General features: G+C 31.8%; 1 protein-coding gene across 4 annotated transcripts in view; it reads left to right on the plus strand.

The window, feature by feature from the left end:
• Positions 1-27,536, plus strand: part of LOC126853199 (A disintegrin and metalloproteinase with thrombospondin motifs 8) — a 39,060-nt gene extending 11,524 nt beyond the window's left edge. The window contains exons 3-29 of one of the 4 annotated variants that reach the window (XM_050598753.1): positions 1,292-1,423; positions 1,839-1,999; positions 2,247-2,372; positions 7,184-7,385; positions 8,364-8,574; positions 9,164-9,344; positions 10,761-10,975; positions 11,313-11,465; positions 11,777-11,926; positions 13,053-13,204; positions 13,591-13,930; positions 14,187-14,275; positions 14,808-15,155; positions 15,617-15,783; positions 15,876-16,126; positions 16,370-16,751; positions 17,073-17,234; positions 17,322-17,462; positions 17,891-18,022; positions 18,189-18,359; positions 18,684-18,899; positions 19,305-19,508; positions 20,082-20,270; positions 21,637-21,962; positions 22,432-22,568; positions 22,968-23,161; positions 23,703-27,536. In XM_050598753.1, the coding sequence (XP_050454710.1) occupies positions 1,292-1,423; positions 1,839-1,999; positions 2,247-2,372; positions 7,184-7,385; positions 8,364-8,574; positions 9,164-9,344; positions 10,761-10,975; positions 11,313-11,465; positions 11,777-11,926; positions 13,053-13,204; positions 13,591-13,930; positions 14,187-14,275; positions 14,808-15,155; positions 15,617-15,783; positions 15,876-16,126; positions 16,370-16,751; positions 17,073-17,234; positions 17,322-17,462; positions 17,891-18,022; positions 18,189-18,359; positions 18,684-18,899; positions 19,305-19,508; positions 20,082-20,270; positions 21,637-21,962; positions 22,432-22,568; positions 22,968-23,161; positions 23,703-23,792 (5,222 nt within the window). In that variant the 3' untranslated portion in view covers positions 23,793-27,536. Of the gene's footprint in view, positions 1-1,291; positions 1,424-1,838; positions 2,000-2,246; positions 2,373-7,183; positions 7,386-8,363; positions 8,575-9,163; positions 9,345-10,760; positions 10,976-11,312; positions 11,466-11,776; positions 11,927-13,052; positions 13,205-13,586; positions 13,931-14,186; positions 14,276-14,807; positions 15,156-15,616; positions 15,784-15,875; positions 16,127-16,369; positions 16,752-17,072; positions 17,235-17,321; positions 17,463-17,890; positions 18,023-18,188; positions 18,360-18,683; positions 18,900-19,304; positions 19,509-19,657; positions 20,057-20,081; positions 20,271-21,636; positions 21,963-22,431; positions 22,569-22,967; positions 23,162-23,702 lie in introns of those variants that run through there. The other 3 variants (XM_050598754.1, XM_050598755.1, XM_050598756.1) reach the window with 3 other exon arrangements.
• Positions 27,537-27,796: the final 260 nt, after the last annotated feature.

Below are 27,796 nucleotides of genomic sequence, written 5' to 3' on the forward strand. Positions count from 1 at the left end.
TATGGGCAATTTGCAATTTTCTATTTTGTGCTGCAATTATACGTAAATATACATATACACAACGAGTATTACATAACACAATTTTAAATACTATTGGTAATTTTCATTGCATTTACATTGCATTACATTGCAAAAAATATAATTAATTGACAATTATTAATTTAAAATTAACATTAGATACATTACACTATTACACATCCACACAAATATTTAGAATTATGTGCTTCATTTTTTCGCACATATGTTACAATTTTTTTTCTAAATTTACATTTGATGAATTGACGCAACTATTACTTTTATGCCTTCTGCAGGTTTATTATAAATAATCTCTTTATGTCGATATCCACTATTTCGATATATATATTTTGTTCGAGGAAATCGTTAATCAAAGTACGCGTCTTGTGCACTCTGAGCATTATATTATGTAAAGCGAAAAGTTGCAAATTTGACGCTCGGTTTGCAGAACATTCACGTTTATCTCATGGTTTATGATTCAGAACTGACATTCGATACCTCTTGTGAAAACTGTCATGCGTAATTATAGAATTGTGTGTGCGTGTGCGCTATGTATTTCTCCAGATGTGTTTCGTGTACTACCGAGGCCATGTTGTAGGTAGAGCTCGATATAATTAAACAAAGCAATGTTTGCTGCTGTTCCGTGAACAATTTCTTCAAGGTCTTACCATATCTTACTTTCTGTCGTTAAATCTAGATTAATGATATCCACAATCACATTCTTGCGCGCGTAATATATGGTCCAATGATAGCGTAAAAAAAAAAAATAACGGGAAATTGTGTGGACTGTATCATAACTTGTCAGAGAAATTGTAAGCGACAGATATAGAAATCACAAAGATGGAATGTATCGATCGATTTTCTGTCATACATGCAATTATTCAGTTTAATATTGATAGACTCATTTAAGTAATAAGTAATTAGTACCGCTTGATTTTCAAATATAAAACTATATTTTAGCTGTATTTCAATGAATTCTATCAACATTGTTCAACCTGAGAAAAAATTGATTTTTTTTTTTTTTTTTTTCAAAATCTATTTTACAAACGTCCTGTGCATGCATAATAGCTACAATTAGATTAACGAAATTAGGATACGAATAGTTTATTTATTTAATGTAGAAATTAATATTTAATATTCTTTTTTTTTATCTCACATATTTCGTGAACTTATTATTGCATAAACAGTTTTAAAAATATAGCGAATACACTAATATTTTTGAACGGGTTGGAAAGAAAAACAAGTGTTACAAGTTATTCTTTTAATATAATTTCAGTGCTTTCCAAGGAAACGCAAAGTACAAAGAAACACAATAACGCATCATCGATCGATGTGTTGCGGTTAGCTAAGGGTAATCTAGAATACGTCAAGCCTTTCAAAATTAGTCAAAATCAGTACGAAGATCCACGTAAGTATTTGAAATAAAGTATGTAAATAATGCGTGAATGTATATACACATATAATAATCCTAACGGTAAAAAAAAGCGAAAAAATTTAATCCAACTATATTATTTTTCTACACACACACACGCGCGCGCGCGCGCGCGCGAACACACACACACACACACACACACACACACACACACACACACACACATATATATATATATATATATATATATATATATATATATCTGTACTGAAAACTCAAGTAATTAAATTATGACATAATACTACATAGAAAATATAATAGATACGTTAATCTAACGAGACTGAAATATAAATAATCAGCATCTCATTTTCTATAATATCACTTTTTTTTATATAGCTTGTAATAAAACAAAGAATTTTGCTCTACTTGAAACAAAGTCTCTTATTTTCAGCCGAAGAATTTTCCACGGCAAAGAGACATCACAGTGGTCACTTTCGACATGCGTCGGCCGAAGTTTGGGATCCTCATCCGCAATATGAATTTACCGCCTTTGGAAGGCGATTTCGTTTGCGATTGGCGCACGATGCCAGTTTCGTATCTCCCGATCTAAAGGTAAGAAGGATCGATCAATCGATCAAGTAACATTTCTCTCTCTCTCTCTCTCTCTGTTATTAAATTATGTCATATATATGTATCTATGACGACTTTTAATTATTATAAAATTATTGGATTTATAAAAAACATTTGTGTGAAAGCGGAGAGAGAATGCGCATTAAAATGAAACGAATTCGCAATTGTAGTCAATAACTTTTTCACTTAATTAACAGTCTTAATTACTCTTTACACAATGATGACGTAGGTGACGCATATGAGCGAGAACACAACTAGAAGAGAACATGCTGGTCATCAGTTGGGTTGCTATTACAGCGGGTCAGTCGACGGCGATCCAAGTTCAGCGGTCAGTGTCAGCCTTTGTCACGGAATGGTGAGTCACAGATTTGAGTTTTAGAAAATGTTTCGTCTTGCGATTCTTTATACGCATCGCACAAATCAGTTAATTTCAACCGATTGCAAGAATGATAAATCTGCCAGAGTCTGTGTTCCGTTGTAGCGCGAATCGATTAGCATAAAGTCACATTTTTTATTTGTTAGTTAAATATATATTTTCTTTAGCTCGGTATATAATAATTTTAGGCTATCATTACGACCTTTATTGGCGATTATTTCAATTATGCAAGGCAGGTTAAAGTATTTAACGAATCTTTTTCATCATTGCTTCTTCGATGAGATTATTATAGGAAAATGATTAATAATGATATATTTGCAAAATTTTTACTTTTCTTTCTTTCTTTCTTTTTTTTTTTTTTTTTTCTTTTTTCAGAAGAACAAAATTATGAAATGAAAAAGTTGTAGTTTTCCCTTGTTGTACATTCTTTCTAGTGATTTAGGTCACGTTTTAATTTAGCCATAGCAAGATTAGAATAATCAATCGGCTGTCTGTTTCAGATGTAGAAATAGGAAGAAGTAAGCATCCGGTTGAGTCGATGTCTTTACTCTAGAGTCTAGATAGTGAACCTAGCCACTCAATCTAATTATTCGAGAGATAGTAAATCTCGTTTGCTACGATTGCTTTCGCGGATATTGGTTTCTCTGACTCTCTTTATCATTTTTTTAATAGTCTTAATTTTGTCTTTGATATTAATTTGCGTGTTGCTACAGATTTTTGACGCCTATCTTTGCAAACTAATTGTAAGCTTCAAGTATTTTTAAAATTTTGTTAAAGTATAGTTAGAATGTTTAAAATTAATTGGAAAATATAATTTTGCCATTTGGTTTCCTCATTTGAAACTTGGCTTGTCAAAAGTTTTTTATTTTTTAGTTATTACTTACTCTTATGTCTGTATTTCGGTATTTTGTCGAAAAAAGAGCATTTCCATAATTCTCATCAAAAATTTATTGAGATTGCAGTTGAAGAATTTGTATAAATAATACCCGGCAGTTTTTATTGATTTTATATAAATATATATACAAGTATTATAATAGGTAGTATTATAATAATTTAATATGTCTTTTAATATTTCTTTAACATATGACTGTGTGTCAAGAATTGACACGTACGCGAACTGAGAAATACAAAATGTTTAATTTTGCGTGATTCAGTAATCATTGTGTATCTTTTTATTTGTTTAAATTTTAGTCACGAATCATCAATAGTAGATTATGCTGTTGCGAAAGCTCGAGTTGTCTCGAAGTTTTTATCATCAGTAAAATTTCATACGATATGTGACGACGAATAGCAATATTAATTAACAATGATCTTTTTTTATAAATATGAGAATGGTTACAAATACATAACACTAAAACATAAAATTAAACGTTTAATAAAAATCTAAGTACAAAAGCTAATTTCTTGCTTTTTCAGTTTTTTGTATGTCTCTAAGAGAAATTCTTTAAAAACGTTTGATTCAACATTTTATGACATTCTCTCCAATATAATTTTATTTAAGTTAATTTTTTAGTTTTGATTTAAATATATTATCTATACATATATTTATACTATCTAATACATTTTTTACGGTTTTGTATCCGTGCACATAAATTTGCCGATCATAGGGGTGAAGAAGGAGGAGAAGTTTATTATTATTTTATAACTTATAAAAATTAATTTATTACATTGAACAAAAAATTTCCTTAATACGTGTACGTGCTTTTACATATTTAAACGCAAATAAACTTTATTGAGATTATTGGAAAAAGTACTTGATTGTTGCGTTCGATGTAGCGCCAAACATAATGGATAAATATCTCTGGCAATTATTTAGCATAGTATGTACATAAAAGGAAATATACATTTCTTAATCTTTGTATTTAAAAAAAAAATGACATGATATAATTACATACATTTTGGTTGCATATTTTTTAGATTCTCGTAAATATATTTACGCCAATCACATCTCCGATTTACCGAAGAACGAACTTTACATTGTTTTTTGGGATACGCCACGGTATTATATATAAGATCGCAAATCTGCGAGTTGGACTCGAGCCGGTATGACCAGTTTTGAATCGACTCAACAACCTTGACAGAAATGTGTGAAATATAATAAACGGAATTAATTACAGATATTTTGTTTGTAATGACATCTCGCGTAGCGCAATTTTTTATGAAGATTATTTATCTTAAAAGACAGAGTTTTAAAAACATTGAAAACGGTTTATTTCTTTATCTCCATTATTTATACATCTATATGATTAAAGACGTTTAAAATAAACTGCTCTTTTTTTAAAGGCCTCTAACTAAAAGTCGCTGAGATTGGATTTTTAATATCATTTTTAATATTAAAAATAAACGGAAAGCAAAAATATCAATAAAAAATCATATTGGAAAAAGATGATAAAAAAAGGTCACATATGTACTTTATTAAAACATACGAGACGAAATTTTTCTATAGACATATTATTTTATTATTATATATTAACATTATTATATTAATTTTACGAGGTGTAATTTTTACAAAACAAAAAGGTTAAAAATATTGTTTATTATTTTTCACATTCTGAGAGAGATTAATTTAAGGGTGAAAAAATCAATTATTCTCAAAGGATTATCACACAAACTACATGTTTTTAAAATGTTGAGATAAATACACACACACGCGCGCGCGCACCTTCTTTGAATTACATTATTACAGTGTCCGTTATTGTCTCTGTTCGTACAGGATGTGTAAGTCAGAGAATTTTCATTTTATTACGATACATTATATTCTCTGGATATTAAATGAAACTTAAATAAAGATAACTTTGATCGGGGATGTTGGATGAAATCCGGTCACTTTTAATTTAGCAGTCAGTTCTGCACGCAAAACATTATGCACACATGATGTCTCGCATAATTCTTTTTCATTAATACTATTGAATCGCATTCGACTTAAGAAAACGCATTTTTTTCTCGTTTTATACTGTTTTTATCTCTCTCTCTCTCTCTCTCTCTCTCTCTCTCTCTCTCGTTCTCTTATTACTGATATCTGATGTTTTAACAGTTAGCATAAACAGGGATGTTCGTGAAAGCACACGTCAAAGCGAGTCAAAACAAATTGCAATAGCATAAACAAAATGCGGTCGTTGGTTTTTAAAACAAGCGTGGAGCTATATAGGCGCGAAGGATAGGATATACGGTCAGCGTATTTATAGTCTGTCAAGCAGTTGCAACGGTTGCAACAGAGTATGCTTATACTCATGATCCGATTTTGCTTCTTTGTAACGTTCGCGGGGATATTTGCGAGAAAAGGTTTGAAGCTATTAGCTCTAGTCCATTTACAATAAATCTTAACTACTTTTTCGAGACTTTCTGACAATGGCAAGCGATATTTTCACAAATATTATAGGATTTATGATACATTACATATGTATAATATAAAAAGAATATATTTCGACAGCACTCTGAATATTTTTAAAGATATAAATACAAGTGTTTTTTTGTGGAATAGAGAGAGAAAAATTTGAAAAAAAAATCTTGCATTAATAAGGATAATTGATGATAAGCTATTTTTACCGATATAACGCGATGAATCAACTCTATATTGATCGACGAAAGGACGATGAATTTCTTTGAGCGAATAATAGCGAGGTCGTTATCAGTCAGATTGTTAGTCGTTTGAAAAAGCAAAAAGGGAGATGGGTAAGAAAAAGGGAAGGAGTCAGACAGATGAGGAAAAAAAGACGGAGGAACGTTTTTTGCCAGGCAGTTCTCGGTAATTCTCAAGTCCGTCTTTGTGCCCTGTGCGGAATAGAGAAGGCGCATGCTCACAAAAATGCAAATTGCAAACACAAGCGAATTGAGCACATCGAATAACGAGCAACGTCGCTTAATGCCGGCGATTTTTGTAGCTTATAACTACTCCAGCTTTATGTAAAGTCTCATCATTCATGCTATCTATTTAGCTCTAATCTATGTATTTATCAATACTACAAATGCACAATCTCATTGATAAATGGCTGGCTGGCTGACTTTCTCTCTCTCTCTCTCTCTCTCTCTCTCTCGTTCGCTATTATATTTAATACTAGAGTATGCATGTATCCAAATATTTTTTTTCCCTAGAGAAGTTATAAATGTTTAAAATAAGTGAGATCTGCGTCGTTCCTTTCAAAGAGCACGTGCGCTTTTGAAAAAATAAATAAATGAGAGAGTTCATCTCCATTAGAATGTTTAATCAAGAAGTTAACATATATATCGCAGTTTTGTGTATATGTGTGTGTAGCGGATAGGATAACAACGGGGGATGGCGCTTCGTTTGTAAATAACACTTTTAATAGTATCTGTGTATGGGTCGCCGCTAGTCAAAATAAACGAAAACCAAATCTTTTCTTATTTTATATAAGAAAACATGCAACGTGCAATATTCCGACAGTTACATTAATAAATGACCGTATTTATAATTAATTGCGACGTATACATCTATCTAATTGTTGACAAATGGCTGATTTAAATAAACAGCTGTCACAAATATATTTTCTAATTACATATTAATTTTCAAATTTTATCAAGAGCAAAGTCTTATAGAAAAAAAATTTGCTTCTATATAATTTTGATTTATTTTTTCATGAAGAATTATTCTCCTTTTGCTATCGATTATACATATTCTCTATATCTCGACTGAAATACTATTTCTTTGTTATGACACAGTCATCATACAAGTTACGTGATCGATTATGTTTTGATTGAACAAAAAATATTATCGGATTTCACGTACATACATATATACATATATACTTGACAAGTATTGTCGCAATTTCCAGACTGGTCATGTGAAAACGTCAATGGGAAGCTACTTTATTAAACCTACCGAACATTGGCGTGAGGGCGACAAGGATTCACTTGGATCTTTGTTACAACACGCCATTTATCGCGTACCCGCGACGGCGTCCAATTTGAATGATAATTCCAACTTCCAACATATTTCCGAAAACAAAATTGAGAGTCGCAACTGTGGTGTAATAGGTAAGTCATTAGATACATTTTACGTGCGCGTGCAAAATAATTTTATTTTTCTTATTATGCATACAATCACCAGGTTTCATTATACTTGATTTACCGCCAATACTATTGACACTATTTTAGACATGATTGGAGTAACGTGTGCATGCGCGCAAAGATGCGTACATTAAAAATATTTTATTTATTTTTTATAGTCTTACGGGCTTACGGTCGCGTTTGCGATAGCAATTGCAATATATTTACATTGATTTATAAGTATTTTGATTATTGTATTTTGAAATGCGCACGATCGCATGAGGCTTCACATGAGACTTCGAGGAAAAGGCATCGCATCATCTTTTCTCACTCGTTATTTTCTCACTTGCTATAAACGACCACCTGTATCTCAAAACAGGTTCAGGCACATTTGCGTCTTCCCTCGGGCGGATTCTGATGTTCCATCGAGACAGCTTGGCGACGCGCTTACTCTGCCTACGAAACGAAATCATTGATACTGTACCTGTGTCGAAATTTTCTCACTTCTTTATCTGTCTATCTGTATATTATTGTGATTATTTAGTTAATCCATCTCGAATTTGTGTATGTGCGACGATACAATTATTGACTGATATTTTACTTCCCCGCAAAACAATTTCTTTGCGTTCTGAGTTTGTCCGGATTTTAAAAGGCCGTATCTTCAACCTTTCGATTAAAATGTCGAAGATTTATATGTATGAAAAGATATCTCATTTGTCTCAATATTTCTCGATGTAACTCGATGTAACTCGTAAAAACGATGCACACAATAATATGTTTAAATCTAACAATAAGAGAAAAATTTATCTTGTATATAAGATATTCTCGAGATACCCGCCATCAATTTATAAATTTGAATTCAAATGCATAATTTTGATGTCTTATATGTATATAATCCAGATTCTAAATTTCTAAATTTAAAGAAAAATTGATTTTATCCTATTCGTCATTATTGATATATTACAGATACATACGACTCGGACGACAGACCCGCCTCGTTAACGGATGATCCTTCTGCTCATAAAGTTTACGTTGGGACGGGTTCGCGAAAGCGTAGATCATTGATGACACGAGAAACCGCATCGCAGCGAGAGCAAAACGAGCGGGAATACGAACGATTCGTGGAACAGACCGTACACCGTCCAGATTTTTTCCAAAAGGTGGATTACGACGACAGGTAGAAATACAAACGAATATGCAAACATTTTGCATACATATTAAAGAGAAATATATATATATATATATATATATATATATATATATATGACACATCACGCATCGCATCGCACGCACGTACGCATCGCAACGCATCGCACGCACGCATCGCACGCATCGCACGCATCGCACGCACGCACGCATCGCACGCACGCATCGCACGCACGCACGCACGCACGCGCACGCACGCACGCACGCACGCACGCACGCACGCACGCACGCGCACGCACGCACGCACGCACGCACGCACGCACGCACGCACGCACGCACGCACGCACGCACGCACGCACATATACACATATGTTCATGTACATTCAAATTATATATTATTTTCGATCGTAATGATCAAAGCGGAGCTTTTTAACACGATAAATTTCAACATTTTTTAATTGAGATATTTATTAATCCCCCCTCCCCACCCAAGATTACTCTTACGACAATAGATACTTCAGAATTAGTGTAAAGTGAATGGACGTAAAAGTAGTGTGTCTAAAATATATTTAAAAACATTTGTATTATCTAATTAGTTTTTATAATATGTGAAAACACAGTTACCAGAACGAGAAGTACACTCAGGATCCAAAAATGGACTCGAATTTCTTCGTAACGTGGAGACCACGGCGAGCCTTACCGCGTGAATATTTCATCGAGATCATGGTGGTGGCGGATGCGAAAATGGTGGAATATCATGGCAGCGGCTTAATCAGTTATATTCTTGTTCTAATGAGTACGGTGGGTATATATTATTCTTGATAATATACCCAATTTCAAACGTAAATTTTTTATAATACCGCGCAATTAGTCACATTTCCATATTTCTTATGAGAGATTTCGCAATTGGCACGTTTTTTTACACTTATGCTATACAGGTATATATTGTAGGATAATCCTACAACATGATTCCAAAAGAGTATTTGTGACTTTCCTTATGAAAGATTTTAATTTGAAGCTTTGTTGCAAAGCCGTACAGTATTAAAAATTAGAGAAAGTTGCGATAAATAATAATCTTTCTCTATTCATTCTATATTATGCTAAGAAAAGATAAATCTCTATTTTGTGAAGAGATAAAAAAATAATTTAGAAACAAGGATGTCAAACAATAAATTAGGATAAATACTATTATCACGAATGATACGACAATTTTTAAATATCGACGAGGATCCAGAGCAGCAGTACAGTGTTGTCTATCAACAGATAGAAAACGAGACGCAGAAAATGAGAGTTTATAATTGCGAAATAAATTTCTGATGAAAAAAAACATTATACATATGACACATACATGCACACAAAGAGACACGCGCATATACATACATAAGGAAAAAAGAAAAGAAAGGAACTGGGAGATATCCGACGTAATTCAACAATTAGCCTCGTCATTATCGAGTACGTACATGCTACGCCACAGTTATGTGTCCCACGCGAAGGCCACACCTTACCGTGCGGGGGCAACATCCTGTGTGGAGTTTGCTTTCACGAACCTACGCTCCTTGTTCATTCAAAATGATTCAATCATATTTCCTAGCAACTATCAATCGGCTTTAAGATTTGCGATTTTTTTATGAATGAAAAAGCAGACAAGATTGAAATGGCCTCATATTCAAATGCATACATGATTTGCATTTAAAAAAAAGAGGAAAAAATGAAATTATATATCTGTAATATATTCTTTACAATCGATTTTTCTCGTCATTTTGCGAAAAGATAATTAAGATTCCTTCAAGATCTAGATACATATATTTTATATTTAGTATCAATATTCTCATGTGCATTTAATTTTTGTGTTGATATCGTAGCTATCGCATTATATGATTAAATTATATTTGAATATCAATATAATTATAATTATATGAAATAAAATATTTGTGTAACGTATTCCTCTTAATGAACTATACTTATTTTAATAGTTTTATATATGCAGATGTCTATAGATTTATGTAAAAAGATGAGAATTTTATTAAGAACGAAATTATTACAATTATTATTACAAAAAAAAAGAGTTCTGCAGCCATGTCGAAGAACTTGCTAAAAATATAAAATTGTAGGAAAAGATAGAGTTTATTAAACAGTATAAATTTTTTTGTACATGCAATATAATGTAATTGTGAATTGGAAGATTATATATTGTCATTTGATCTTTTGGAAAGATAGGTTTCACGTATCTACAAGGATCAATCTATCGGCAATCCGGTGAGTATAGCCGTGATGAAGATTATCAAGACTGATGAAGTTTTTGGTATCAAACATAGCGGAAGCGACGGAATCGCGGCGGCTGAAATGCTGAAACAATTTTGCCAGTGGCAAAAACACAATAATCCGGATGAACCTTCGCCGGATCATCACGATGCTGCACTTCTTTTAACCAGGTTTGTATCAAAAATCTGTATTGTAGAAATATACATTCCTTTCCACAATATAAAAAGTAGTTGAAGATTTTTTAAATATTTTATAAAACAAAGTCAGAGTAAAGTCTTTTGACTAAATATAAGCAATTTAAAATTCCAAAATAATTCCATTTTTTTATTATATAAGAGATTTAATATCACACAAAAAAGTTAGATAATTGCAAATGATTAATTTTTTTATATGGATATTTGTCTCTCAAATTTGTCAAAATAATTGTGCACGCATGCACGCACGAACACAAAATCAAGATCCAAAATTCATTGGTTATGTAACATTGGTGTAAATGTAAACTTTTAGAGAAAATTTATGCCACAATCCGGGTCAAAAACGTTGCGATACTTTGGGCTTGGCTGAGTTGGGTAGAATGTGCTCGCCAGGATCTTCATGCGCCATCGTACAGGATAATGGATTAGCCGCGGCGTTTACCATCGCACATGAAATTGGTCATGTGTAAGTGTTAATTATATAATATGCGGTTTAATTATTCTTTGCAACTTATATATACATATATATATATATATATATATATATATATATATATATATCTATTATATCATTTGTACCGAGCTATAGAGCGACTTCTTTGTGTAAAGTCTTGTTGCTATGTACTCGTTTTATGAGAGAAACGCATTTTTTTTCTCAACATTTAATAAACCTCTAATCTTATAAAATTTTTTCTTTTTTCTTTTTTGATTTTTTACATAGTGCAATTGTTTTTGTTATAACATTCACTCGGAAAAAATATTTGGAATGCATTACAGACTCAACATGCCGCACGATGACGATGCCAAATGCGCAAGTTTCAGGAATCGTTCGGGTGTACACAACGTGATGTCCCGCATGCTGGACGATAATACTTTTCCCTGGGAATGGTCCAAATGTTCCCGATACTATGTCACCGAATTTCTCGAGTGAGTCAGTCATTAATTGCCATAAGGCTCGGTTATATTATGACGTGTTGGAACATTCCATAAAAGAGAGATCGTTAGTAATTGACCTTTGCTTCACACACAGTATGCAATACCAGGTTAGGTTTTGCCGCTAAATTGATTTCGCTATTTTTCTATTTATAGCGATGCAACTAAATCTTTAATCTATCAAATTCGAAAACTTTACTCTTTCCGATTATAATAACTTATAATAGCAAATAAAATTTTTCGATTATTGTGAATATTTTATTGGTGTATTAAAGTTCTAAATATAAAAATTTAAAAAATTTTTCAATTAAATGATTATATTTAATTTGAAAAATTTTGGTGCATTGCTTAAAAGACTGGAAGAAGACAAAAAATGGCCATAATACAATCTATCATTATAATGGAATCCATTTAAATTATGTTCTGCTTGATTTAAATTTATGCAATTTTTTCTTTAACAAAAAATGTCAGAAGAATTTATCATTTATTGCAATTTTTTAGTCTTTACACATTTTTACAAAAAATGTATCGAGAAGAAAAATCGATTCAAAATTGTCCAGAAAAAAGAAGTGAATGAAAGACACAATTGAAAGAAAATTCGCGGGTAATGATAAAAAGTATAGATACACCCTGCATGTTTCTGTAAGCTAATAACACACCCACACACGCACGCACGCACACGCACACATACACATATATATAGCGTTTAAATAGACAATCGGATTAAGTAGCTTTATGCTTGTTATCCGGATAATATAATTGGGTCTCTATCAGATAAGCCAATTAATTAAACGTCATCGCACTCTTTATAATTTAAAATGTGTGCATGTGTATTAAAAATACGTTTTTTTCCGATCACGATTTATCGGAAAGATAATATCGCGAGTCTTTCAGCATCGAAACGAATCATGGTGGACTCTTAGAAATACGTTTAACAAGATTCTTTAAGCGACGTAGGTACATATTCTTGTACGATTCTATATTTTATTCGCTGTCATGAAAAATATCATTCAAAAAATATGCGAATTAACCATCTACATACATACTGTCTTTCGCAACGAAGATACACAAAGTCTGCATGCTCGGAAATGCTTTAATCAAATAGCAACTTTTATTTCAGAGCTGGATATGCCAATTGTTTACTAGACGAACCAAGCAAAATGATGGAGAGACAGACTGGTCGGTTACCTGGCGAAGATTATTCGGAAAACAAACAGTGTGAGCTCGTCTTTGGACATGGATCTAGAATTTGTCCTCATATGGTGAGTGATGGTAAGTCGAAAACGTTCTCTTTACGCGTTTGATCGAGATATAATTGCAGCTCGAATAATCATAGGAATGCATCTCATTCTCGCGTTTACATTATCTTCATTCAATCAATTTATCAAATTGATATTTTTTACGAATGTTGTTTGCTCTTTTTTTTATTATATAAAATGTATATTTTAATAATTATATTTAAAAATGAACGCCGCAAGAAAGAAACAAAAGAGAGCTGATTATACATATTTTTGTTTGTAATGAGTACTATTTTTGCTTGTGTGTATTATCTTTCCTTGACCACTCCATGGATTTTACTTAATCCTATTTGATTGCGACGCTTAATTCACTTAAAAATTGAAGTAAATTGGGGGCTTGGTTGGTTACCGGCCAGGCAGTGTGTAGGAGACTATGGTGCACCGCGCCATTGTGGGATTACCATCAGCAGTGTCATACCCAGCATATGCCGTGGGCCGATGGTACACCTTGCGGTGTCGACAAGTGGTGTCATCGCGGCGAGTGCGTCTCGCGCAGGAATCTTGAGCCGGTAGATGGTCAGTGGGGCGAATGGGGAAGATACGGCGAATGCTCGCGGACTTGCGGCGGCGGTATCAAGAGAAAGTATCGTGAATGTGATAATCCGGCGCCAAAAAACGGCGGCAATTACTGTATCGGCGAGCGCGTCAAATACCGCAGTTGCGGCACCAGAGAATGCCCGCCAGGCAGTTCAGATTTTAGGTATATACTAAAAATATGTAGCATTATATCGTATCAAGGCGCTATCTTATAGACAGTGAGAAATAAATTTAAAAAAGCAAAAATCTATCGGTTAACTGATATTTGGAGAATAAAACTGTCATTGAGAGACAAAGAGAGAAAGAGAGAGAGAGAGAGAGAGAGAGAGAGAGAGAGAGAGAGAGAGAGAGAGAGAGGTGACACGATACATAGTAGTAAGAGGAAAGATATTTCTTCTTTTTTCTTCTTTCTTTTACAGAGAACAACAATGCTCAAAATTTGACAACAACAATTTCAACATTCAAAATCTTGCTAGGGATGTCAAGTGGCATGCAAAGTACACTAGAAGTAAGCGATTATTTATATTATGTATATATCGCCTTAATTCATATATCTCCAACTATAAAATCGATTTGATGCAATCTTCAATTTTCAAGAGAGAAAGATTATGATATGATTTATGTTAAACGTACAAAGAAAGACATGGATGAAGATCCATTTTTCAGAATATATCGCTTTTTTTCAATGTGTCTACAATGCTTATGAAAAAGATACATTCTTTCTAACCAATGTCGGTAGGTACCGCACAGCTTGAGCGATATTTGATAATTATTGTAAATGGCACTTACTTTCAGAGTTACGACAGCATAGGTGATTTTCTAGGCAGGCTTAATATTTCCATCTTTTTTTTTTATCAATTTATATTGTATTTCCAAGCATTTTGCCTTCATTATTATGAACAAGTATCAAGTAATAACGCGATAGAGAATATTTCTATTGCTAATACGATTAGAAAGAGAAACGTGTCACTCACATTGTTTACAAAGCAATTTCGGATCTCGGTTTGGGAATTATTTTGACGCGAATCTTTCTTTTACAGTATTACCGCAAGACCGTTGCAAACTATACTGCCAAGTGGAAAGCAATCAGTATTACATGTTACGTGATAAAGTAATCGACGGGACGCCCTGTGGACCCGACACTTTTCACATATGCGTTAACGGCCAATGCAAGCCGGCTGGATGCGATCACGTTTTGAATTCGACAGCCGAACTCGATACTTGTGGAGTCTGTAGAGGCGACAATTCTACTTGTCAGAGAATCACGGGCTCTTACAACGCTAGTGTATACGGTTACACGAAAGTAGCTAAAATTCCTGCCGGTAGCAGCTACATCGACATTAGACAACACGGATGGCTAGGCTCTCATAACGACAGTAATTATCTTGGTAAGACCTCTATCAAAATGTTCCGCGCATAGGTTGTCTCCGATAAAGTTTTTGCCAATTTAGCTGATGAACGTATCGCTTTCTATAAATGGGACCGTCTAGTATTATTCAAGATTTATCAATTACTCGGGGAAATTGCATATTATACATGCTTTACTACAAAACAAAATTAAAATATACGATATTTATTTTCTACGTATATACAAATAGTATGTATATCGCGAATTAGTTTACAAAAATGAATTTATATTCTTGTCACATATTTGTAAGTATATAAAATATGATAATGGCAATCTGAATTTAAATTCTGTATTTTGAAAAACACATTTTGTTTTTCTACACATACGCATGCACGAAAAACATTTCGTCGTAAGTTATAATGTCTTATTAATTTTAGTAAAAATTTAAAATTTGATTGAATTAAAAACGCACATATATCACAATGTATATTGTCATTACAGCGTTACGAATTGGAGAAGACGGCGAATATATCCTAAATGGCAACTTTATGGTAATGCACCGTAAAGTGATTGTGCATCCGGGCGTCACCATAGAATACAGCGGACCAGAATCGATTGTAGAACGTTTAAATAGTTCCCGGCCTATTATCATCGATTTAATTTTGGAGGCAGGTCTAAAATTTATATTTAGAATTATATTCACGGCCGGGAGTTATCCAGAAATGCGAAATCTCTCTCAAGCGAAAATACGATATTTCAGGTGTTATCCGTAGGGAACGTGTATCCACCTCAAATCACATACGAGTATACTGTACCGAAAAGAATTTTAAACAGTTTTACATGGTTGCTCAGCGATTGGTCGACATGCAATCGAATGTGCCAAGGTATGAAATATCGTAAAGTCATATGTAGGAGCACCGAGCATAAGGACGAAGTGCCCGATGATTATTGCAAAGGCGAGGAAAAGCCGCAAGAAGATAGTCAAATATGCAACGCATATTGTACGCTGCAGTAAGTAAACGTTATGCGCGTGAAAATATCATTAAAATTTTTTGCAATATTAGTGTAATATAGCGTATTGTAAGTATTACGATACTTGGAAAAGATTTCAACTGTTTACGGAGATGAACGCACAAATATGTTGCACGTGTTCAATTTTAACCAAGTACAAAAGTGTAGTTGAAGTTTTAACAATATTTTTTCTCAATAAAATTTTATCACGCGTAGTCTCAAAAGCCCATTATATACTTTCAGATGGCAAATGATTTCTGTCTCCGAATGCTCAAATCATTGCGGTCCAGGGGTGCGGACCGTCACTTGGCGATGCGTTCAAATCTTGTTAGATTCGCCGCCGCATCCTCCACGACCAGTACCGGCGCATGCATGCTTGCATATTGAAAAACCGAGCGAGCATCAGTCGTGCATTGGCCCGTGCGACGACGCTCATTGGAGTTACAGCGAATGGAACGCCTGTAGTGTTTCGTGCGGCGGTGGTATACAATTGAGAAGCGCGATATGCGTAGACTCAAACGAGAGGCAGGTACGAGATCAGAATTGCGCCAGACAAGAAAAGCATCTCAAGAAAATATGCGGCCAAGAGGCTTGCCCGAAATGGGATCTAGGAGAATGGAGTCCGGTAAGTAAGAGAGAGAAAAAAATATATACACAGAGACATTTCATTCATCAATCTGAAGATTTTTCTCGAAATGTGTTAGTCGTAGAAGAATATATTTTTTCAACATTAAAACTTTAGAGATTCAGGGAATAAAAATGTGTATTTCAAATTATTCATTTTTTTTTTTAAAGAGATTAATACTTTTCAATATTTTAATCTGTCGTATCTTGTCTCATCCAGTACTATTTATTGAGTAATTTAAACTGATAACAAACTGATAAAAACGAGAGAGAGGGGGGAGGGCAGACAGAGACAGAAAAAGAAATAAATATCGTTATGCAGTGTTCCGTGACTTGCGGCGTGGGAAAACGGCACAGAGCCTCTTGGTGCCAAGTCGAGAATCGCGTAGTACCGCATACCTTTTGTAGCGGTACACCGATCGCAACGACAGAAATCTGCGCTGTTGGTCCCTGTTACTACTGGCATACCGGCGACTGGAGTCCGGTACGGTATATTGGATAGTTTTACCCCAAAATAGAACAATTGTTTCTTGAGCTATCAAGTTGAATTTAATGTCTTATTGTCGTATAGTGTTCAGTGACATGTGGCGAAGGAATATTGCGCAGAAAAGTCGTTTGTCAAAATCCCGATGGTATGAATAGCGATGAATGCCCCATATCCGAGAAACCAGAGACTTCAATTGCTTGCACACTAAAACCATGTCTCAATGTCGTAAGTCAATTGTCTATGTACTTTGGAATTATTTATTTACTTTAATAATACTTTTATAAAAGATCAGAGATAAATAAAAAGCAAATACAAATAATGCTATTGTTAATAATAATAATAATAATAATAATAATAATAATAATAATAATAATAATAATAATAATAATAATAATAAATAAAAAATAAAATAATAAATTATAAAAAATGAAAAGTAAAATTATTAACTGTTTCTAATCTGTGGAATTGTCACAGGATGACAGATTTTAAATTTATATAGAAGTAGAGGAAAAAAAAATTAATTAAATTATATTTTTACATCTAAAGAACAGAAATTATTATTACTACGATATATCGAAGATATTTGTTTTTCATATATCAATTATTTATAATATAACGCTTGTAAAAAAAAGGGTTCGTTATCATTCTTCTAGGTCAGTTTGCCACCCATTTATTCATCATCCAATCCCCCGCGCGAAGATCCTTTTCAACAGGATAATGAAATCGACAGCAACGGTATTACGTTCCATTCGAATTACAAATGGCACATAGGATCTTATGGAGAGGTGGGCTTATATTTTACTATTATGTTTATATTTTATTTTTGTGTGATGGAAGAGGGGAGAAAATTTGTTTATTAAAATATATTTATTTGAAGGTTTATAATCTCTAGTTTATTTAAAACATTTTCCGTATTATATTTGTAATAAATGTCATCATTTTTACATACAGTGTTCACGAAAATGCAATGCTGGATACAAAAGTAGAATAGTAAAGTGTATATCCTCGGAAACGGGAATTTTCGCGCCCGATTATTATTGCGACTCTAATCAACAACCGATAAACAAAATTGCATGCAATCGTCATCCATGTCCAACTTGGAATACCGGTGATTGGAGCGAGGTATCGAAACAATTTCATAGAATTATTCTAAATGTTATAATACAGTACATAAGCAAATAAAATTTTTATATATTATTAATGTATAGAATATATGTGTATCATATTTGATAAAAATAATCTCTCTTAACAAAAATATATATATATATTTTTTTTACGGAAATTGTTTCTTGTATTATATAAAAAATTAAATAATATAAAATTATATTTTTACGCAAACGCACGCGTGTATAATTATTTTTACAGAATATCTCTCTTGTATGTGTAATGAACATTCATACACATATATAATGATATATTTTTGATTAATGGTTCGAATGGATTTAGTGCAACGTAGGATGCGGTCATGGATTCCAGCATCGCCAAGTACGCTGCCAAAGTCATCGTGGTGAAACTTTGCCGGACAAAGAATGTACCGACGAACAACCGAAATACGTGCGGAGATGTCAAAAAGAATCTTGCAAAAATAATTCTAAAAACTCCAAGGAAAATAACTTGGAATCTAATATCGTCCGCAGATGGAAAATATCTAATTGGACTCCTGTGAGTAACATCATCTATTAATATCGTAGAATAAAAATAACACAAAAAAGTGTTAAGTTTCTTTTTACCTCTAGTATTCAATATCTAGAAGCAAATAAATCGTGCAGATAATGATCAAAACGCTTTCCTTTATGATTAAAATGTGATAAAATTGAATTAAAAGAAAGCTTTATCGCGGAATATAATTTTATGAAGAATCAATATCAAAAAAGAATATTGAAGCTCAATAGACACTTTAAAAAGAAAAATATTGATAAACCGATGAGTATTGTATTGAGAAAAGTATTTTTACACAAACTTGTTTCTTAACACATTTTATTTAAGTGAATAATAGACGTATGATACAAACAATAATAGAAACGTCATATGTACGATTAGCTTGTATTGAATCAGAATATTTTGCAGTGCTCGAAATCATGCGGTACCGGTGTTCAGACCCGAAGAGTGGAATGTACAATGAGAAGAAGTAACCATGGGCCGGAAATACCAGTTAAGGATGAGCAGTGCTCGAGATCAAAATCACGCAAGCCAAAATCGCAGAGATTATGCCAACGTATTGCTTGTGACTATATCTGGCAAGAAGGCCCCTGGTCGGAGGTATCTTATCTGGTAGCATTGCAATCTGCGTTACTAATCTGAATTTCGCGAATCATTTTAAAAACATGAAAATAAATTTAATTTTTGTCCATGCACGAATGTGTGTACGTACATGTAACAAGAGAAAATAATGATCATTTCTCATATTTCTTAATTTTTAGATTTTAATCGAAAGAAATACTGGGGATATGTAGGAAATATGGGAAATATATAGGAAATTGCAAAAATATTATAATGTATTGAAAAAAAATGCGTACGGAATACTGTGATGAAGATACGTTGTTAAATCATTCATGCATGATGTTTTCGCAACTTAAATCTTTTTTTCTCTATTTTCTTTACTTATGTTATTAATCTCACATTCAAATTTGTTGAAAACTCTATAAAACATTTTTCAATAAGTTTTTTAATCATTAATGCGTTCGATCACTAAGTGTGCAATATAATTCTTTCTTGCATGCTTCTCTCTCTCTCTCTCTCTCTCTCAATAATCATAATTATTCTCATTCTCTCTATAATCATAATTATTTTAATAGTTGAAAAGAGAAAACAAAATTAAATAAAAGCGTTTGTGTCTTTTCTAAGTGTTCGGTAGAATGTGGCGAAGGAATGCAACATCGTACAGTCACTTGTCATCGAGTGAATCGCTACGAATGGGTCGATCCAACCCCAACCGAAGGTTGTCCAATGGATCAGAAACCTGCCGAGGATCAAATTTGTAAACTACGAGAGTGTAGCGATAAATATTATTGGGTTGCTGGCACATGGAGAAAAGTGAGCGCATTTTCAATTTTATTTTAGTTGAAGCGGATATTTTTATATCGAGTATATTAGCAATTATAGTGCATAAAGGCATTTCTCTTTAAAGAAATGTGCAATATGTCTATATGTTAAAATTAATTTTAGTTTAAATAAAAACTATGGAAAACAACTTGGGTAATTCAAAATTTAACATAGAGAAGCCTTTAACATAGAGATAATTTTAGTATCAATTTTTCCAAAAATTGATTTATACACATTCAGAGAAATGATATTGTGTCAAAAAAAAAAAAAAAAATACAGGGAATTAAGTAATATATTGTGTAATGAATTATGTATAATTGGAGAAAAAGTAGGGTGAAAGCGAATAGGCGAGTCAAACTAGGTATCTCTGTTTTTTCGTGATAAGTACTATTATTTTTGGTTAACTTGTGTTATTAGTTGTAGATTGATGCCATTATTATTTTAAAATGAATCGTGCACACGATATTTCTTTTTTGAGAGAAGTTCAAAATTTTTGGGTCAAAAAAGATCGACATTGGGGCAACAATCGAGTCGTTGTAGACTTTTTCTACACAGAGCATCTATAAATGCAGCATTGCATTTTATATATTAGAGAGTATATCACTCTAGTTTTGATCATCACTTTGTATGTCGGAATATACTGCCGTCATAATTGTTATTTTCCTCATGTTGGAGCAAAATCCAGTACCTACATCTCATATAATGTACGTAAATATAAAATAAATAAAACTATCATTCAGAAAAAAACCACTAAAAAAAGCTTTTTGAAATTCTTAAAAAATTAAATAAGAAAGTCCCGCATCAATGTAGAACAAGAGAATATCTTTATTTATGATTTTTGTCACTGGAATACATCTTTGTATTGTATTTAAATAAAAATAATTAAAATAAATTTAGATTTTGTAATTGAATGGTGTTTTACATGTTTTCAAATAGGTACTTAGGTTTACCCTACCGGTGGGACAAACCCAAGTATTTTGACTTCTTCAAAAAAATCTTGTTATCTTTGGTAACCAAATATTTTTTTTCAGCAACTCATTTTCAGCCACATTTTCATATAGTTTAAGATCCTAAAGACCTAACGATCAGCAAAATTTTTTTTACTTTGATTTTTTGTAGGAAGATAAATCCAAAAAGGTATAAGATTTTATCTTACTTTCCTCTGCATATATGTCTTAAATGTACGCAAACATGTTTGTCATGTCTTTGACTTGCTTATAAAACTAGATAGAAATTTTTTTAATCTAGTAAATTTTGTCTGCTTTGAAAGTTTGAGAGAGAGAGAGAGAGAGAGAGAGAGAGAGAGAGAGAGAGAGAGGAAGAAATTTATTGTTTTTTTTTTTTTCATCTATTTCAGTGTAGTCATCCTTGTGGACGCAAAGGTCGACAAATCCGTAAAGTTTATTGTCATGACGCAAATGGCAAAAAAGTTGCACGGTTTCATTGTTCATCTGAATATAAACCACAACGAAAACGTAAATGCAATCAAAGAAGATGTGGACCAATTACGTGCCTTGAAATTCAAAAACGACTCAAAACTACCACAGACGGTGAATATTCATTATTAATTGGTGGTAGGAATATGGCGATTTATTGTCACGGAATGTCGAGCATTGAGCCACGAGAATATTTGACATTGCCAGCTGGCGACAGCGAAAATTATGCAGAAATTTACGATAAGAGGTCAGTAAACTTTTCTCCTTTTCTCTCAAAGAATTATATATTATCGTCAATCAATTTTACATAACAATTTGCATTGTTTTTATTTTTGTATTCATATTTTTTTTATATATTTTTATTATAGTGTGGGTGTGGGTGCGGATGCGAGTGCGCGCGCGTGTGTGTGTATCTAAAGAGATATTCTCTCTCCTTCTCCCTCGTCCTCTTTCTTCCACTCCCACTCCTCCTTCCTCCCTCTTTCTCCCTCCCTCCCACCTTTCTTCTCCGTCTCTCTCCCTTACTCCCTCACTCTCTAGATTGAATATCTGAATATCCGTTTATCTGAAATATTTTATTTTCCTACTATTTGGCATCATTTTGAATAATGAATGTTATACTGCATCTAATTCTCGAAATATCCTTTAGAATGTTATATTCTCAGCGATTCAATAACTTTCGGCAACATATTTTAATGACAATATGAATAAATTAGGTTGAAAAATCCACACACCTGCCCCTTTAATGGTCAAAGGAATGATAGTTGCAACTGTGTATCAGAATTGGGATCAGTTTCTGGTAGGACAATGTTCAAAAGAGTACGTATAGATCCTGCAAAACTTTACATTATAGGTAAGTAATTTGAAAAATTTATTACATGAATAAAAGTATTTATACTTATAACTTAAATTATTTATGTACACAAGTTACCAAAAGATCTTTAGAACAAAAATATTATAATTTTAGAGGGAAATATGACACATGATATATATTTCATATATAAATGTTTTAAGTAATTATATATTCGATTTTTATAATGTTAAAAGAAAAAATTTTTCAATAGTCTGTGTAATCTTATAACAAGGTTGCAGTAACAAAATTGTGCGCAACACATTTGCAATATTAAAACTTTGCAACAAAATATTTTTGCGAATTTCTTTGTTTCTCTCTATGATCATAAAATAAAATAAAATTAATTACTTCATTTAGACGTGTGATTATATTTATACATTTGAATTGCTTTATGTTTAGCAAATGATTACACGTTCTCATGGACGAAAGGAATGAAACGCGTAGAGTATGGCAAAGCTGGTGATTGTTATAGCCTTACTGATTGTCCGCAAGGACGTTTCAGCATCAATTTAAGAGGGACCGCCTTGGGATTATCGCCAACAGTTACATGGATTACGGAAACTTCAAGCGCTTTTTTCGCGATCAATAAAATCGTAAGTAAGCGGGAAAAGATTTGCCATGTCTTATGAGATTGAAAACAAAACTTAAAATTTTACTGTATATGTACAGTTTTGATTAATCAACACCATAGTTTCGAAATGCTTTTTTCATATATATTTTTTCCATTAGATTTTCCAATGTTCTTTTTAAATAGAACTGATGTCAGTTAACTTTATTTAAACTTGCACAAAAATGACATAAATTTTTTATATTGCACGCACCAAGCTATTTTTAAAAATATCTGAATATTAAAAATAATCTCTCTTTAATTTCTTTCCACTTGTCACGCCTTAAAAAGCAACTTTTGTTGTTTGGCAACTGTTATTGTCACATTTTTTAACAAAATCAAAATTTTAGTTGAAAGAATACAGAATATTATATTTTCCCTCTTTCTACTTTAATATTATAATTCTCACACACTTTTATATACATATATATCTAAATGTATAATGTATTATGTTTTCTAATGTAATATATTATGCCAATGTATTATTAATGTATTTATGTTTATAATATATTATATGTTATATTTAGAATGATCAGCGAATTCTCGGTAAATGTGGCGGTTATTGTGGCTTTTGTAAACCGAAGACAGGCCTAAAACTGGATGTATTACTTCCCTAGTCACAGCCATCAAGTTTTCGTACTACATTTATTCTATATATCCGGTGTCATGAGCCGTGATATTATATTTAACCACCGATTTGCTTTAAACTCGATTAGTTTCTTAATATCTTTCGAGATGTATATATAGTATGTGTAGGATAATGATACCGATTGACGAGTTGCGGACCGATATAACGAAATGCATACAATGTATAAACTATCACTGCCATCATGTGTGCAATTATGTAAATTAAAATTTTGAGTTATAAAGCTTATATTGTTTTGAACATATGTTGCATGATGGTTCGTAAACAATACTCTAAAGTCAAATTTTTATACATTCTATTAAATAATCTATGATAACGTGCAAAAGAGCAAATGAAAGTATATAGAATATAGTAAAAGATCCCTATTCTATCCTATCATAGGTGCAATAGTTTTCTTCTTTTCTATCCAGTGAATTTATCACTAAATAAATATAGATAGTAATATGCATGTGTGTCTGCATATTTAAATATGCAAAGATATTTGTGCCGAATTACAAATACATGTATAATCGTGTTGTGTTTGTAGAAGGTATAGTGTCTTTATAAATGCAAAAGTAAAAAAGAAGCAAAAGAAAAGAATAATTGAAAGAACTTGAAAAAAAATAAAAGAAAAATAAAAATATTTTCTATTCTTCCAAATATTTTTGAAAATACTTTTCTTTTCAGCTATAGAAGCAGTTTTTTTTCCCTCTCACGCACGACAGATTTCTCAGCAAATGTATTATAACATCGAAAATTAATAAAAAAAATATTTTATTTCTTTTATACAAAAACTTGAAATAATGATACATCATATGTTCTACAAACATCTTACGATTGATGTTGTGCTCTCTCTTTATAATTTTATGATCATACAGTTTGCTTTTATCGTGATTCACTGCCGTATTTTTATAGTGTTCTATCAATTTTAAAAAGAAGAAATATTAAGGAAACATCGATATTTAATTTTTACTTTTAATATTAACATATTATTTCTCTCTTTCCCTCTCCTTTTCCTTTTTCCCCCTTCACTCTATCTGCTTTATACATGCGTACGCAACACACACACACACACACACACACACACACACACACACACACACACACACATATATATATATATATATATATATATATATATATATATGTAAGTATATATAACTAAATCTAATATTTTGACATTCTTATAAGAAAACAATTAACTATTTGTAGTTTCTAGAAAGAAAATGTAGTTTCTAGATTGAAAAAAAAGAAGTATAATAACCGAGGTATATTATATACATTTCTTGCGTGCAATAAGAAAGTAGAAAGAAGCTTGCAAAATTTGTTAAACAAACTGTAGGAAGTATTTCTCCTTTTCTCATACTTGTATCTCGTAGAGAGAAGAGTTTTATTCGTTTTATCTTGTCGAAGATAATCAATTGCAATAATATTAATAGCATAGAAGTATAAGGCGAATAGATCTATTAGTATTATAATTCACAGAGTACGCATATAAAGTAGTTTGAAAATGGTATAAATTATGCCTAAAACGATAATTCACATCTAAATAGATTATGCAGGATATTATATTAAATGGATCCTACAACAACAGTACTACAACAAAAATATATTTGTCGATCAATATATTTCAAGAGATTCGATAATACCTTTTGAATGTTTTAAAATTTTGATAGATGACAATGTCGATATATTTCAAAATAACGATTTTAAAATAGTGATTTGTTGTTTCCGAGAAAACATTTTTAGAGCTTATTTCGTTTCAAATATTTTTTCTAATTTTTTCTAAATAGATTTCATAAATATACTATTGCTTTATACACAAATAATATTTAGTTTTGCCTCTATCGGAGATTTTGAAAGTTTTTTTTCTCCATTTTCAGCTAATTTGTGTCAAACATTTTATTTACAATCGCTTGTAAAATAACCGGAATAAGTTAAAGATTTGATGAGATATATTTGTTAATGAGAATTTGGATCATTCAATTCAGTTAGTGAAAGTAGATGAAGTTTGTAAAATTTATTCAATAATACTTTGTATTTTTATTTGCAATGGGGATGTGTAACATAGATGTAAACATGTTTTCAGGCTCCATTTTCTAGCTACAGTGCGTATAATTGTATTTCATTGCCGATGGAAATTTATGAAATTTGTACAAAGGCCAATATATATAATATTTATGCTATGAAATAATAATAGTTTATTAGCGAGCACCAAATACGCCCTCACATAGTTTTCTATATTTATCGAGAATATAAAAAATTGAATGAATGCGTACTAAGTGCATCCAATCGAAATTGCTATAAGAAAAAAAATTTTGTATATTAATTTATTGTACCGCGTCAACTTAGGAGCGACATTGACGTCAATGCGACGCCAATTAATTTTTTTACATTAAACAGCCAACAAGATTGATTAGTATAGTGTAAATTGTCATTTTAACGATTATCATTGGATTTGCGTCATTAAATGCATATGTTGGCCCATTTGTCTATTTGTTGGACACTTTGTAATTCAAATATCGCCTATTGGCTATTATATGAATATGTGTATTTGACAGACTGCCATAATTAATATTATTATATGTATGTATGTATATACTCCCCCCCCCACACACACATACACACACACACAACCATACATGTTAAGGCTTATATAATGAGTAATCTGCCATAATCTTGGCCACATTATAGCATAATAAGATGTAACGGAAATTGTGCAATTTATTTCGTAAATGTAACGCGAGTAAAAATGCACATTTCAGCAAGCATTTTAAAAGTGCCAAAATTAACGATATTATATAGTCGCGATGGTTTCGATAATGTTATGTGTGTATGCGCGCGCGTGTGTGTATGTGTGTAGCAATATTCGATATTTGAACTGAAAATTTTTATATTAATGTTAGTGAAGCTATAGCAGCAGATGATCAATTAGTAGATAAATCAATATCGAAATATTTTATAGATTGCCCTGCGTATTATTAAGATAAAAGCATTATTTCGCATATGTCTCTCGAATACGCTTTCAAAATGTTATTGCGTGACTTCATGTGATAACACATGTATAACATCTACTATAGAACAATATTGCAACATTCTCAATTAATCTTTGCAGACATCTCAACTGTGACGAGCTAATTTAGTAATCTAGCATGAAAAGAGGAACTACTCTATGTCACGAATTTACATATTTAATATTATAGGCAGCTATTTGATCGATTATTTAGTAATGAAATGTACGTGAGAATCCGTTGTTTTATAATTTTATATATTTACTAATGTGTATCACGTATTGTGTAATGTACACTAAAAATGTCACAAGTGTTTCAAAATTTATTAGGGCATTTTTCGGTATTACATCTACTTTCATGATATACACATAATAAGTCCGATTAAACCGATGAGATATTCTTTACATTATAGTTTTTTTAAATTTATTATTAATTTACTCTGAACGAAAATGGTACAAGATATAGTTTTCAAATAATTAATGATTAAAAGTTAGAAACTTTTTTTAGCAAACAACTCAAGAAGTAATATAGATGATAACATGACATTTTTGGGTTAATTTCAAATGCTTTTATTTTACATCAAATTGTTATTTAAAATTTATTTGCAAAGAAATGATGTGTAATGTTCAAAATTGAAGAGATTCGATAATATTTGAAATTGTCGAATTTTGATGTATGTATACTTCGATAACATAATTAAATTGTTTTTAAAACGATCTAAAGAACTGTTGAAACAACAATTTTTTTATGCTTGTACAGTTCGTAAAAATTTGCAGAAAAAATAAAAAGTTTTGATAACAATTAATACTCTACTTTTCACATGTTATTTTATACTTAAAAAAAACATTATCTATATGCAAAATAGACAGATTTAATTTACACTCTTTTAATATTAGGTAATATAATTAATGTGAAAAGATTTTCTTTAACATAAAAGTTATTTCAATTACCAGCTGCGATCAAATATGGTTCAATAACAGTCATT

The sequence above is a fragment of the Cataglyphis hispanica genome, chromosome 11 (genome assembly GCF_021464435.1).
Source record: "Cataglyphis hispanica isolate Lineage 1 chromosome 11, ULB_Chis1_1.0, whole genome shotgun sequence".
NCBI classification, from domain to species: Eukaryota; Metazoa; Arthropoda; class Insecta; order Hymenoptera; family Formicidae; genus Cataglyphis; species Cataglyphis hispanica.